Source organism: Haliaeetus leucocephalus, unplaced genomic scaffold (assembly GCF_000737465.1).
Source record: "Haliaeetus leucocephalus isolate CR32 unplaced genomic scaffold, Haliaeetus_leucocephalus-4.0 Scaffold317, whole genome shotgun sequence".
Lineage (NCBI taxonomy): Eukaryota > Metazoa > Chordata > Aves > Accipitriformes > Accipitridae > Haliaeetus > Haliaeetus leucocephalus.
The window spans coordinates 2,711,855-2,727,063 of NW_010972753.1; the positions used below are offsets into that span (position 1 = coordinate 2,711,855).

General features: G+C 38.8%; 2 protein-coding genes across 18 annotated transcripts in view; both read right to left on the reverse strand.

Moving 5' to 3' along the window:
• Positions 1 to 272, reverse strand: part of APOO (apolipoprotein O) — a 47,626-nt gene extending 47,354 nt beyond the window's left edge. For all 9 annotated transcript variants that reach the window (XR_774587.1, XR_774588.1, XR_774592.1 and 6 more), the window contains exon 1: positions 211 to 272. Coding sequence is in view for 2 of the 9 variants with exons in the window: in XM_010571295.1 (XP_010569597.1) it covers positions 211 to 219 (9 nt within the window). In the remaining 7 variants the exon portion in view is untranslated. The remainder of the gene's footprint in view (positions 1 to 210) is intronic.
• A 6,430-nt stretch (positions 273 to 6,702) lies between these two features.
• The window catches only part of KLHL15 (kelch-like family member 15), a 29,903-nt gene continuing 21,396 nt past the window's right edge, over positions 6,703 to 15,209 (reverse strand). For 5 of the 9 annotated variants that reach the window (XM_010571287.1, XM_010571288.1, XM_010571290.1 and 2 more), the window contains one exon: positions 12,864 to 14,233. In XM_010571287.1, the coding sequence (XP_010569589.1) occupies positions 13,124 to 14,233 (1,110 nt within the window). In that variant the 3' untranslated portion in view covers positions 12,864 to 13,123. Of the gene's footprint in view, positions 7,126 to 9,948; positions 10,279 to 11,157; positions 11,765 to 12,863; positions 14,234 to 15,209 lie in introns of those variants that run through there. The other 4 variants (XR_774585.1, XM_010571294.1, XM_010571293.1 and 1 more) reach the window with 4 other exon arrangements.

Sequence of the window (15,209 nt, forward strand, 5' to 3'; positions counted from 1 at the left end):
CCCCTGCCGGCCTCGCCAGCCGCCCTGCCCGCCTCCGCGGGGGAACCGGCGCGTCCCGCCTCTCGAGGCCCCGGAGCGGGAAGGGAAAGGCCTTCGCCGCCTCGCCGTTCCGCCGGCTCCCCCGGGACGCGGACCGGAGGAGCGGGTAACCCCGTCAGCCAAGGGGCGACCGACAACGGCGGCGAACCGGGGGGCAACGCTTTACCTCACCTTCAACATGGCGCTGCCGAACGGGCGGGAAGCACCGACCGCGTCGCTGCGCTCTGACGTCGCGCCCCCCAGCCCACCGAGGAGGCGGGGCCGTTCGAAACAGGCCACACCCCCTCCTCCGGCCCGGCCCCGCCCACCGGCGCGACGGTCACCCCGCAGTAAACGGCTTTTTTCTGCCTCTTCCAGCTTTTTCACGTCGTGCTTTGAGTGAAAAGAATCCCGTTTGGCAGGTCTCTCTTCAAGTTCTTTTGAAAAGACGTAGTTAATAGAAAATACAGAACCGCAAGGGCTCGGCAAACTCGACTTTCAGTTGTTAAGCGGCGTCACCCAACACCGTGAGCCTGGCTTTCTAAATGCACAGCGTTACCAGGTTGGTCTCCAAAGCACACAATCCATTTCTCACGTTCCCATCGCTTTTAACACGTATTTGTTAAACGGCTAACTGAACCGGCTTTTATGGGGGTGCGTGATGATGGACCTTTCCCAGTGTCTTTATGAAGGGAGCGTAGCTCACATATTCGTAAGAATACTCTTTCATTATTTCTCCTTCATTCACTTCCTAACTTGGAAAAAAAAAGGGGAGGGGGGTGAACAGTTTTTTGTATTTAACCACACTGTTTTATTTGGAGTGAAACTAAACCTTGTGCTTTTGCTTTTTGTACTTAAGGTGGGTCGTTTTTCAACGTTTGTCAGAGGTGCAATTTTGGCAGCTATGAGGTCTGAAGTCATACGTTCAGAAAGTAAATTGAATGTTAAAGACAGATGCCATCCCAGAGCTCTTCGTGCTTTCCCACTGACCTACCTTTAATTGCAGCAAAGGTGCTACTGCATTCTTATCTGGGGTAAACCAGTACTTGAATTTCAGCGCGTGCTGTCTCGTCAGCTTTGTCACGTTCCGACAGCATCCAAAGTACACTCAGTGCTTTCCAAATAAAGATCCTACATTCTAAGACAGGTAGAAAAGAGAAACACATCATGCAAAAAAAGCAGTATAATCTAACTGCATATAGTTTCACTTTTGATATCGCCATGGTTAAACACCCAAACGTTCCTTCCCTAATTCAAATCCTTGACTTCTCACTGCAGCCATCAGTAGCTCTAGTTCCATGTTTTCCCAATTACTCCCTTCCAGCACTGCCAAATTAATTCTTCTGTTAACAAGTTGTTGATACTACCAACAGAGATGTCCGCTAATGCATGGGGTAGCAATTCTCTTCTAAAGCACACGTATGTGCTATGAGTAGCAGTGAGGACACAAACACCTTTTTGATGCTCTTGAGCACCCATCACAACAAAGTCCAACTCCTTTCAAAATTCAAATGCATCCCAGATTTCAGTCGAGCAGGATACATTTTGGACATTAACTGAGGCTAAAAGGTGAAAGGTCTTGCATCTGATGCCAGTCTCTGTTGGTATTTAGCGCATCAAATCTTTCTACCTTAAAAATTTTCACAGTAATCCTTACTTCCTTAGCAAGATGACGTGAATATCTTTACCTCATCTGCCTATAAATGTATCGACATCAGCATCTTCATAAATGTACATATTAACTGTAGTACGAATGACAGTTTCTGGGTCTACTAAATAATTTCCAATTAAAGGCACACGTTCCTTCTTTTACTGGCTGCCTCTTTAACAATTAACAGTGACATGCTGAGCTTATTTTCTTACTTACAACTGACTTCCAGGATGATCATTTTTGAAGGGTTTTAATTTCTATTTTACTTTCTAACAGAGCACATTATGAATGAGAAGTAGAATGTATTATATGCTTACTATACACATATACCATTACATGATTATTACAGTCTAATACTGAAAGTGTTCTAGTGTCTTCATTTTTGCTGTTAGGAAATGCATTTTAATGTTTCTAACAGTACCCACACACACTTGCAAGAGTGAGAGGAGTTACCGTGAGGTCCGTGGGACTTACCACTCATGCACACACACAGAGAGCAGCTGGAGAATGCAGCACGTACCACGACCTGCTGTGCGACATCCTGCACGATACACGTTATTGAGAAATCCGCCAAGGTTTGTGTACTTGAGTAGTGAAGCCTATACTTAGATTGTTAGTTAACTCTGGGCTTAAGCTCTGGTTTGCTTCCCCATGAAGCCCCGAGGCTGGGCTTGAAGCCTTACAGGATCCCAGGGAGCAGAAGAGCAGCAGACCGATCTGCAGAGGTTTGTTGCGCAGCTTGAACAAGGAGAGAGCGGCACATGAAGAATCATCCACATTTCTTCACTGATGCTGCCACCATCATTTGAGGTAATAGGAGAAAAGCGTAAGGCAAAACCTTTATTATTCTATTTCTAGAAGGCAGAATTTGGTTTCATGGGTTTATTTGTTCAGCTTAGAGTAACACCCTTTTTGAGAAGAAAAGCCTGTATTTGACTTTTAAATATTTTTCTTTTCTAGATCTTCATTTCCATACAATTCATCAGCTCTTCATTTTAATCCTACTGGCCCAGTACAGTGTCCATGCAGCCAACACATTGCTCTTCTCAAGCTCAACAGAAGCTAGCAAAAATTAAGAGGGCGTATTTGATTGCGAGAGAATGACAGATATGAGGCAAAACTAGAAGCAAGATGCCCTTTTCAGGACATAATCCTATGTTTCCATGGTGAGTACTCCTTAGCCAGGAATTCCAAATCCAGTTCCTTGCTCTTTGGTACCACAGCATTTGTTCAGGCTGGTTTTGCAACTTTCCATTCCTTTGCCTCACGTTCATCAAAAACCATCATGTTTTTTGTCATGGTACTGTCAACTACTGCTTCCATTTTGGGAGCGTTTTCCACCAAGGAGCAACACCTGACCTTACACATGCTTAATCCTGAAGTGCAGTTAGGAAAACTCCAGGACACGTTTCAGGGGTCTTCCATAATCACTAATGAAAACTCTTACTTAGATCATTTCCCCCAGTGATTCCTCATATGTTTAACATGTGTTATCACCTACTACTTCTCGCAACATGAAGTCATTTATGGTTTTGTCCCCACACCCCATGGAGGAGGGCTATGACTGGCAGGGTTGCACCTTTGGCGTAGGAACCGAAGGGGTACAGGGTGCTGGTGCAGACTGACATTGTCTTTACTTTTAACTGTTTCTTTCTGGCACAGCATTTGGAACTACCTCTTTGGTCTCGTCAATTAGTACAATATGGTGCTGGCACAGGTGAAAAACAATGATTTAACTTGCCTTGGCAGTTTTATAGATGAGAAAAACGTCACACTGTTCAAGTGTGATCGAACAGGTTCTTACTCTTGTATGTGTGTTAACAATGCATGGTATTACACAGGTACAGAAACAGGATGTTACAAAGAGGAGCGACTTTGCTGAACATCAAGGGATGGCGATTTCACAAACTGAAAAGCTTGAGGGATCAATCTATTGCTACAGAAGAATGGGAATATGAAGCAGGCAAACTGTATGCCTGGCCCCAGGTATTATCTCTGGAGGATATTGGACGATTTCCATCCACAGCAGATGCATAAATCTTCAGAAGTTAAGGCACTGGAAAATTGCTAACCCTTCTAGTTACTTTAATGCATTCTGCCCCGCTTTGAACAAGGCTGCAAATCTGAAAGCATGGCTTCCTACATCAGTTTAACAAGTTTAGCAAAACGTACATTCTTGCAATTAATTTTTACCATGGGAAAAATAAAAATCTCTGCACCGCAAAGCTATGACAAAACTAAAATTGAGCAACTGTGATCATTTTGTAAGGTTCGTAACTTCTGCAAAGTACAGCTGGTGGATTATTTGGGTGTTAACAATTTTGTACTGAGATTTATTTGGCTGGAGTACTTAGTTTATTTAACTAACATAGAGGTCCGCCTCACTCCCCTTATTTTCAGAGAACAGTACTGAGCCAAAAATCCAGCTCTTTCAGCAGTCAGCGGAAACACTTCCAATAAGGTTGTTAACTGGATCAGCTCCCAACTTTAAGACCAAGAAAAGTCATTAAATTAAAAGCTATAGTTCAGTTAATTATCATCACCTAGTTTTTTTTCTGACTACATAATTCTTTTCAGTGTTTTGGGTAACCTGTCAGGAGAAACAGTGAAGGAAAAACTATTATTTGACAGTAACTCTTCCCAATTGCAATAAATGAACTGAGAATCAGGAGAAGAAGAAATATAGATATATGTAAGAGGTTTTGCGTTCTGAAACGCCTTCTTCTGAAACTTTAATTTTTGATGTTTTGGGTTTCGTTATGATGTTAAAATAAGTTCTCGGTTTCAAGTTGCCACCTGTGTTAGGTAAAAAAAAAATCCTTGCAGAACTGCCTGTAAGAGCCAGAGGAAGAAGTGAGAGCATGTGTGACACGAGGCAAATCCCACGGAACATCCTCGGCCAACCAAGGACACCCAAGTGACTAGGACTCCATCCTGGGAATAAATTAGCCAAGAGGGCTTTGCAGGAATGAAAATGAAGGCCATCGCTACACTAACAGAGGAGAAAACGCTTAGGCCATGCCTTGCATTGACACCAGTGTCACCACCACAAGCACAACCCCATGCATTTTGTGTGACTTTGGCAATCTGGGAAGGCAAACACAAGAGGAATACACTAACCACCTTGGAATTTCTCCTGAGACTACAGAAGTTAAACATGGGGAAATACTCAGTTTCAGTTAGCATTATGCAATTCTTTTGAGAAAGAAGGGATGGTAAAGTCAGAGTGTCTCATCAGTAGTACTCAAACACATATAAACAGACCCATAACATGCACAATTCGCCACAGGAGATAAAGATTCTCACACTGAAAAAGAATTATATGGTTATTGTAATTCAAACTTGTGAGATGAACCACACGAAAAAAAAAAAAGGCAAACCAACCAATGCTTACAGCATGCCTGAGGACATACTGAAATGGGTGTGGGAAAGGAGGCTGCCAGTTTTGGTCAAAGACATATCTGTCTGGTAAAATTAAATAGTGCAATAAAAGGGTTAACCATTAAAGACATCTATCTCATTAGAAAACAAATATTTTTTCAGCACCGCTTATTGAGCAACTTTTATCCTTAATGCAGGAGAACTGCTACCAAGGGTGATATCACCAGGAGACACATCTGACAGACATCAGATACATAGCAAAAAGCATATTTTTTTTTTTTTAGTTCCTCAAGTAGTACATCACATCAACCTAGAAGGCTTGGTGCTCAGCATGTGATGCTTAATGCTGGCATTCATTCCATTCCAATGGATAGGTGACTGAAGAGTCACAGGGTACCTAGAGATCACAATGAGGTTTATTTTCACCTGTAAACATCACCTAAAGCACCTGTCAGTGCAACTAAAGCATCAAATGGAAAAGTGGGAAGTGTTAATGAAAACAAGAAATTAAAACTGTTTTTAACGCATATTCCCTACCCTCTCCCTTGAAAGGACGAAAATTTTGCAGGTGCCAAGGAAGCTGCCATGGACAAGAAGGCACTCTGATGAAAAAACGACACTGAAACATCAGCAAGACTCAACAAGCTAAAGGCTGGGGGGGGGGGGAAATCACACGTCCACAAGAACGTTATGAACTTGGAAGGTACAGAACTAATGCAGAATCTGTGCAACACCCAAAGCAACAGTTTTCCTTTCCATATCTGAAGCTGATGGAATCAGGAAAAAAAAAAACAAAAAACAAACAAAAAAAACAACCACAAAACCAAAACCCCCCAAACCCAAACTGTACAAAGGGGGGAAAACAGTTGAAATTAAGAATTTCACGTCAACAAGGATGGATAACATACCAAAGAATCTGGAAGGAATTAACTGAAAAAAACTTTTACCAAACTAACACTAATTTCCTATTGCACAAAACAAGTGAACACAGATGACTGAACTACTGCCAAAAAAATAAGGCTGCATATTCCAAAAAAAGTGAAGAATTCGGTATGAACAACTATGAACCAGTTAAAACGTGAGCACCTTCCTTAGAGAAATAATGGAACCATTATTGGAGATTCCTAATCAACTACAGAGGTCTTAACAAGTAAGTCCAGGCAGCCAGTGTAGCATCATGGAAGAACGGTATTGCCAAAAATACAACCTGGCTCACAGAGAAGGGAAATTTAAAAAGTGAACAAAAATAATTGTAAATAACATTTACTACGTGAAAAGACTGCTGTCATCTTCTCTTTCACTGTATCGATCTAATACATTTGGTCTCCTTTTGAACTAAAATATGGGGACACATCACAATTAAGGCCCTTCCTCCCATGACGCATCACCCTGGGACTAGCATGAAGTAATCAACAGCATTTTCCCATTAAACAGTACTACTTAGCATAGGATGAAGTCAAGTTGCCAAAGGGGGGGGGGGAGTTAAATTCATGCAAATAAAGTTTTAAATCATTTGAAGTACTAAAATAAAATGAAAATGCTATTTTAGAACTCAATATTAAAAAGAAGAAAAAAAAGAGAGAGTACAGAGTTATTTTCAAACATTCTTGATAGCAGTTTTTTAAACCAGGGGCTTTGATCTGACAGCAAGAGAGCTGCTGAAAAACAGTGGCAGAGAAAAGTGTGGCAAGTGAGTGACAAGGAAGGCTTTCATCGGAGTGCTTGAGAAAATAAGATCATAACCTCCTGTTTCCCTGCCCCACCTCCCCATCCCTGTTTCTTGGTATTGAATGTTGTTCTAATCTGACACTTTAATCCTGAAATGAAGTTTCCCCTTCCTGTTAGAGGAAACATTAAGCAGTATGACTTGGAGTTCTGGCACTTAGAGGTCCAAGAGTGACGAATGCATGTTGTCTGAGAGCCCTCAATTCCATGTACCTGAGAACAGGGAACAGACTCTTCTCCTGGCTCCTGGCTAACACCAAAGGCTGCCTTCAGTTTTCAGTCTTAGAGTTTAAACTTGACACTGAGTTACGAACGTAACAATGAAGTCAAATCCGAACATTATTTCAAGCCTGAAATGCAGAGCAGACACATGAATACACTACGGCAATTAAAGTTGGGAAGACTGTAAAATACAGCTAAAGATACGAGCTTGATGTTATATAAGGACATCCAACTTTTCTTGTTATGAATTACAGCAACACAACATTGTTGGAAGAGTTGCTTAACCAAGTAAACCCTGAAGTCCTGTAGAAAGTAACCCAGGTCCACTACACTTTCAAGTATTACAAAATTTACACAAGAGTATTTAAAGATTAAAAATATTTTATTTACACTTTTCTTTATACACATTTTATACATTTTTTCAGTTTAAAACCTGAACAGAGAGCATATGCAAGTCTGAGCATACTGTATCCATAGCTAGGGAAAATTACTTTCTGCCAAAAGACGACAAGAAAAAAGGCTTTAAAACAGTTAAAAAGAGGCAATTATTAAATTATTCAGGGAAGTTTATAGCAGCCCTGGGGTAATCATTAGACAGTTAATCCAAATGTACATATGAGGTCATATATATATTTTTCATTTTCTATAGGAGAAGTATTTCCAACTGCTAGACACAAACACAGCACAGTTTGAAAATAAACTTTTCCTGTTAACTTATCAAATACTTATCAAATACATTCTTTTCAATACAAACAATCTGATATTGTACACTGGAATGAAGTGGGATACTATAGTGGAATTGCAATCTCCAGTATATAATAATTTATTTTAAAAAGATCTACAAAAATAACAATATATAGGGAAAATATTTAAAATAAAAACATAGCTCACTCTTCCCTTCACCTGTTCCCAGAACTGACATAAAAGTTAGGTGGGTCCCACTGAAGTAATAAAAGCCCCCTAAGTATAGTCAGCTTTACAGTCCTACATAACACTGTCTTTTCTAGACTTAAAATATAAGTTTTCTACCAGAGCCATAAATAAAAACTACCATCTGCAAATAGAAGTGGTTTTCCCCTAGCTACCAACTTAATATTAATCCAAAGGTATTTGAAATTGACCTTTGACAGTTACTCTTAAAAGACTATATAAACATTAGTTGAAATTTGGGAAGTGATAAAAAAAAAAAAAAAAAAAAGGAGTAGAGGGAAATCCAGGAAAGCTGTGCTCAAAACAAGTCAGTTTTTCTGCCACCTGCCACATACAACTATGTTTTATGAAGCTTACCCACACAAATGGAAATTTTGAAGTTACTCACCAACTTTCAAAAATAGAATACAGATGCAAAAGTAGTCATTAGTATTTATTTTAAGCAGCTTCAGATTGTTTTACAAACATTAAAATCTCAAAATGTTAGCTACAGGACACCAGCAAGCTTTGTTTTAAATAGACTACACATGCTTTCCAGTTTTGTTCTTTCCCACTCTCCTTCAGTGAGCCCGGTCACATGTGATGGCCCACGCTTATTCAAGTAACTTCACCAGCTATATTTTTATTAACAGAAGGAGAGCAGGACAGATGTTTTCTTTGATGCCCCCAACCCTATAAACACTTACGCACAGGTTTAACAGCATTTGCGCTTTTATGTTTTCTTTTAAGGACCTTACAGTTTTCCATTTTCTTTATATTGGACTGTTCACATGTGTGAAGTACACACTTGAAGTGTTAAAAGAGTCAGGGGCCCAGTTCACTACTATATTTTTTTTTGGTAAGAAAAAATATATTTAAAAGGCAAAATACCTCTAAAAATGCCACTATTTCTAAAAAGACTTTGTCATATAAATGCTAACACAAGCTTGAAGTTTAATTTTAAAGAGCCATTAGCATCTCCCCATCCTGCTTATCCTTCTTTTGCAAAAGAATGGACATAATGAGTTACGCAATGTTCTTCTTTTTAAACCAATCTGAATTTGTACCTGCTGAATTTTATCCTTTGCTTCCTGAGTGTCAAGTGAAGCTTCCTCCCTGATGCAAGTAGTTACCGTATTATCAGCATGAAAAAAACGCAGCACTTGGGTTTGTAAGGCAGGAGGTCCTCAAGAAAAAAAGGCTGCAAATCTCAGAAACCAGAGAAATATTGAAGTCACAAACCCTTAGAGATAGTTCTAACAGGTCTGCTATCATACTGCAGAAAGTAGGGCATCCACACTTTTCAAAAGAAAGTAACGTAAAAGCAGGTTGCCAGGTAGCTCATATGCTGCCAGTAGCCCCTCTTGCTGGCAGCGCTTTCTGAAATAGCAGAGCCTTTGTAAAATCAAGTACTGCCTTCCTCCAGCTGAATCAATGAGGAAAAACATTTCAAAAGGTTTTTTTGCTGCCTAATACCTCCCACTACAGAACTACTACCAACACTTTGTGGGGAAAAAGCAGTTGTTTTTTCCTTATGCAGTACTTTGAAATAAATTATCTGTCCCCTAAAAAGAGATATAGCAGCATGCGTAACGGGAACTGGCAGTGTCGAACCCCTTTACAGGAGCACTATGCTTTTTGTCCATTCTGGCTCATTTGAAAATAAAATTTCCTCCTGGACCTAGCCACTAAATTAAGACATGATGCTGATACACTTTTGCTATAAATGTGAAAAAAAAAAAAAACCTAGACTGTAACTCACGATGTCCACCTTTTTAAGAAAAGGCAAGTACACTTACTGTTTAAAAGCAGGTCATGTTAAATTTTAAATATGTAGGTGAGATTAGATTTGCTGGTATTCCATTACGGTTGGGGTGGGAACAGAAGAAGAAAGCCCCCCCAACTTAACAGTCAAAGAACATAACTTACCTTTTCCTTGACAAATGAGAGGCATTAAGATGAGTTTTAAAAACATTTAAATCTCATCATAATGCTAAAAATTTGATAGCAAAAGGCAATTCTTATTAGCCAGCTTAGTTTTGTTTTTTTTTTTTAAACACTAAATTATCTGCAGCTAAATACTAAAAGCAAACAGACAGAAACTTTCAATTAAAAAGAAAAAAAAGAAGAAAATATCCCTCTGATACATAAAGTAACAAAACCAACTGCCTCAAAAGTTCCACTGCAATGGAAAAGAGAACATAAGCTAATTTTCTATTTCATGTTTGAAACGATAAAAGCACAGTAGAAATGTAAATTAACGAAACATTCTCACATACCCCCACGCGTTCTAAACCCAAGCAAATTCCAATCACTCCTAATGCTCGAAAGGTTACAGCCAGCTTCTCAGTGGAGACACAACTTCAGGGAAGCTGAAACCAACAGTTCAAGTTAGAATTTCACAGAATAATTACTATTACAATCCTGAACAAGATCTTTCAGAACTGTGCGTCTGAAGATGAATATGAACTTAGAGCACCTAAAAATGATCTGGTTCTTGATGTTTCAAGTGTCAATACTCACCAATAACTTTAGCGGCAGTTGCTTAGCACACAGAACTTCAGAAGGTTCTTAAATGCAGACTCAAAAACGTAACTTGAGACACCCCCATCCTTACCATTATTTTTAATAAAGTCTTGGCCATGGCTCTTTACTACACTTGAATCATGGAAGACCAGATATCCAGAACCACATCCATTCCCCAGACTGTCCCTAGATAAAAGTGAAGTACTCCGTACTATATGTAAATGCCCACAAAAGCCTACTCAAGCAGGATTAGTTTTTGCTGCCCCATATACTTATTGAGAAGTGAGCTGGTGACAAAAAGAATAAAAACAGTAAAAACCTTTGTTTTCTTCTTGTGCCCCAATATTCCATTAACTATGTACAGCAGAACCTTTTGCACACAGCCAGCACCTACTGGAGTCAGTTTATCTCTCCATCCATGCAGGGTAATGTACACACAAGTCTCACAGTGAAACTGAGGTTTTAGTGTAAGCCATGCTGGCTTTAATTTAAGCTATTAAGAAAGCAAATCAGATTTCTCATTCAGTAAACTGAATTTTGATTAAAAAAAGACCTAAATTTAACCACAAACTAGTCTGCATCAGAAAGCTCAATATCAATATTTGGTCCAGTCACTACTGGTGTAAGTAACTTATCACTACAGCTATGATGGCATACATTCTCTCTTTCTGTTAAAACATATGGAAAGAAAATACTCTATCAATAAATCATATCTAATTAAAAAAAAAAAAAAGTCTGCTGACTTGCCATATAGGTCCAAATCCTCACATCTCAACCCAGAACATAATTACTAAAAAAATATTAAAATACACAAGTATGAGGAGTTTTACACGTTGTTTTAACTTCTATCAATTATTTCAAATGTAGTTTAGGCAAGTAGGTGTTATTTTTAACATAGGAAATTTAGGGTGATTTTGGTCCCTTTGTAAGTGCATTCTTTTGAACTCCCTGAGTACTGTACATTCCTTTTCTACAGTGATTTCTGACTGGAAGATGAATAGAGTGGGTTTGCATTGCTGCATATATAGTAAAGTCTGTTGCTTAAAGCAAAACAGCAGCATAAGATTTTACAAAATATGCAGGTGCATGTTTCAGCATTTTGCCCCTACACATCTGAACTAAGTATGAGCCTTCAACTTCTCTCCTTAGATTCTAGAAGTGGCTAATTTCACATCATTAAAGATAACCAGAATGTAATTACTGTTATTATTTATGTCTTGGCAGATAATTCTTACCAATCTACTGTCAGTAATACCTGCAAGTTAACACAATGGAGTTATTCAAAGCCCTCTTGGACCACACATCTCGATTCAGGCACTCCGAGGTCAGTAGCTATAGTTGTGTAGGCTTTTTTGTAAAAGAAAGATAAATGGTACTAAACACCCAACCACCTAACTCCACATTTTCAAAACACAGTAGTTTATAGCAGTTGATAATTAAAATAATAATAATAAAAAAAGATTATACCACTTCAACATGAGTACAAGCAAAGTACTGAGAATAAACTGTAGTATATCCAGTTCCGAAAATAACTGTGGGTCGAAGCAGTGCTGAGCATTTGCTTATTGACATTTTCCATTTTCATAAAACTGGGCAGCACATTCAAACATAAAAGAAACTCAGGTAAGATGTGTTTACGTTTTAAAAAATAATTTATAAAATAACAAATTATCAACAGTTCATTATGTAGCATCGATATAAAGAGTTTAAAGTTACTGAATCAATCAGTATATACTAAAGATAAGATACTTCGAAACCAAACGAGGCCTCCAGTTACTTAAGAAATTATTTAGCTCATTAAAGGATAGTACTATACCTTGAATTCAACAGATATGGCTGAATCTTGCACTAGTTAAAATATAATATTGTAACTGCACATAAAAGGATGTATTTATAGATAGTTTTTACAGTGTATGCATGTGTATGTATATATTTTTTTACTCACCAACAAACACAATGCAGACAACAGAAGGCAGCATAGAAAGTGTTTTGAATATAAAAATGTTTTGTTTTCAATTTCGTAGAAAATGTTCAATTTGCATTTTGGCAGACTTACTGGTACTACTATACAAAACCAGGAAAAAGGTCATGCAAAGGGGTTAAGATTATTCTTCAATGTATATAAAGGAAAACAAAAACACCTAGTAGATTTGAGAATACTTTGCAATTAATGGGAAAAGCATCCAAAAGACAACATAAAATACAGAAATGGTTTAGTTTTGTTATTTTATACCTGGTTGTACCCTAGTACAGATGATGAGTTTTATTTTGATGCTCAATAAAAACCGAAAATAAAGTCTTTCTTCCTTCCACAAATATTTTGTTAAACTCAACTGATTTCAGAAGCATAGTGGTATAATGACCATTAAAAAAAAAAAAAAAAAAAGAAAAAAGAGAAGTATTATGGACATAAAATGTTACCAAAAAAATAAGCACACTCAAAAATATATTTTTCTTTCCCCTACTTACAATTATGTTTGTTAAAAAAAAACAAAGCTTTTACAATATCAGACCAACCATTGGCTTTTCCAATAAACTTGCTAAGTACACTCCCTGTACATCCTATTTCTCTTAAGCATTTAGCAGTTGTTCTTACGCACAAGGAACTACCTCTGAAGGAATTCATCTGGTTTGTATTTTTTGACAAATTAGGTACACCTTTTTGTATTTCATTGGGTTGTTCATTCTGTTTTAGCTGCAACGTCTAACATGCTCCAAAACATATTCAGGGAAGTGCAAGCTGCAGACTTGTAAGCCATCCAGCTTGCATGGCATCCTTGGATATTCATCTTCTTTCCATTTGTTTTCCTCTGGATCAAAGGTGAGAATCGAATCACTGTAATGGCCATTGTAACAAAGGCCTCCAAGAACCATTATCTGTTTGTCCAGAACAGCTACACCATGACCACTCCTACCAATTGGCATAGAAGCCAATATAGTCCATTGATCCGTATCTGGGTCATAAACCTCTGTAGAAGGACATCCTTGGGATTCAAAGGAGGCCCTCAGGATCACACAGACACCACCAAAGACATAAAGCTTACCATTATAAGAAATCATTTTGTGAAAGCATCTTGCATAATTCATTTTGCATTTGTTCTCCCAACAGTTAGTGACCACTTGAGTTCTCCTTGTTCGCTGCTCTACTGTCCCTTCTTTACTGGGATCAAACACACATACTTGCTTAGAAGTTGAAGATGATGTAATTCCACCAGTGATATACAACTTGTTACCAAGCACAGTCCCTTCATGTCCGTATTTATTGACTGGATAGGGATCCACAAATTCCCATTTATCTTCAGTAATATCATACCGTTCAGTTGAGTAAAACGTTTCATCCCTGGTTCTCCCAGCCACTGCATAAACATACCTCCCAATAACTCCAACAGCAAACTCAGAACGTGGAACAGACATGTCTGCCATTCGTAACCAAGTGTTCTGTCTTGGGTCATATCTAAACACTTTGGATGAAGCATGAAACTCACCATCTGGCCCCAGTTCTTCCCCACCTAACAGGAACACAAAGTTATTCACAATGGCAAGGCAGTCTGGTCGTAAAGGTACTTGAGGACCCTCTAGTTCCCACCAGACCCTTGGTTTGTGCAAGAGAAGAATTTTACTGTTTACCATACTGTGTCCTATCATTCCTCTAAATACTGCAGTCTGGGGTTTGGCAGAACGAATTTTGTTCGATTTCATTTCCATCAAAGGCTGTTGGTGAACGCTATGAAAGTAATTCATGGCTTGGTCAACCTCATGTCGCAGCTGCCGGGAGTATCGATAAAACTCTGATGTTTTTACCTATGAATACATTTAAAAGATATTAAAATTCTGACCAAGAGGAAACAATCCAGAAAACCTAAATGACTATGTGTCATTAGAAGATTATTTTACTTAGTTTCATTCAGGCAATCTTGACAGTAATTGCATTTGTGCATGGAGGCTTAAGCTAACACACTGTTATCCAAAATCGAGAAGGCAATTTAGTGATTAACAGCAGTGACTAACATTTTCAGCAGAATACAGAATTTAAGCTGGAATTAGGCACAACTGAAATCCCCAAGTCTAAAAATCATTATTGTTTCTCCCCCAAAAAGCCTCTGTCCATCTTCTGCTTAATCAGTGAGGCACCTAAATTAAAAATGCATTATTTTCCTGGTTTTGAAAAATATTCTACAAGCTCATTCTGTGTTTACCAAGGTCTACTCTAGTCTAATTTCTGGTGAATTCTCACAACCAAGCCCAATCAGGTATTCCCAAATGCTAGAATCCGGTCACAGGGCTATTTAATTGGGGTGGGGTGAGAAGGGAAGGTACCCAAACCCCTTCCTTCAGAACACGTGATTGCACTAACCACTCAGCATGATGGTTACCTTATGGTTTCCCCTCTGTGAGCCTCCACATGTTAACAAATGCCTTTAACACAAGAGGAAAACATCTCAACCTACAATCCTTTGGTTGTGCAGTTATGTGGTAAAAAACTCCACTTCCCAGGCGAGAGTTACAATCTTTGAATTACCACATAACAGTGAAGTGCTTCTTTTCTGTGCCTTTTCAATTTGAAAACAGCTATCCCTGCTCAGTTTTATTGGAGTTGGGGGTGGGGGCAAGATTGTAAGAATTACCTTTCCAGGACCCTTCCTGCCATCTAAGCCAATTTAAGTTCCTGAGACAATTCCAAAACACATCCCTGTCTTGAACATTTTAACTAATCTAGCTCCAGGCAGCCCTCAGGTCACCCTGTGATTCTCTTCAAGGAGGCTTAACTCTTCCTGTA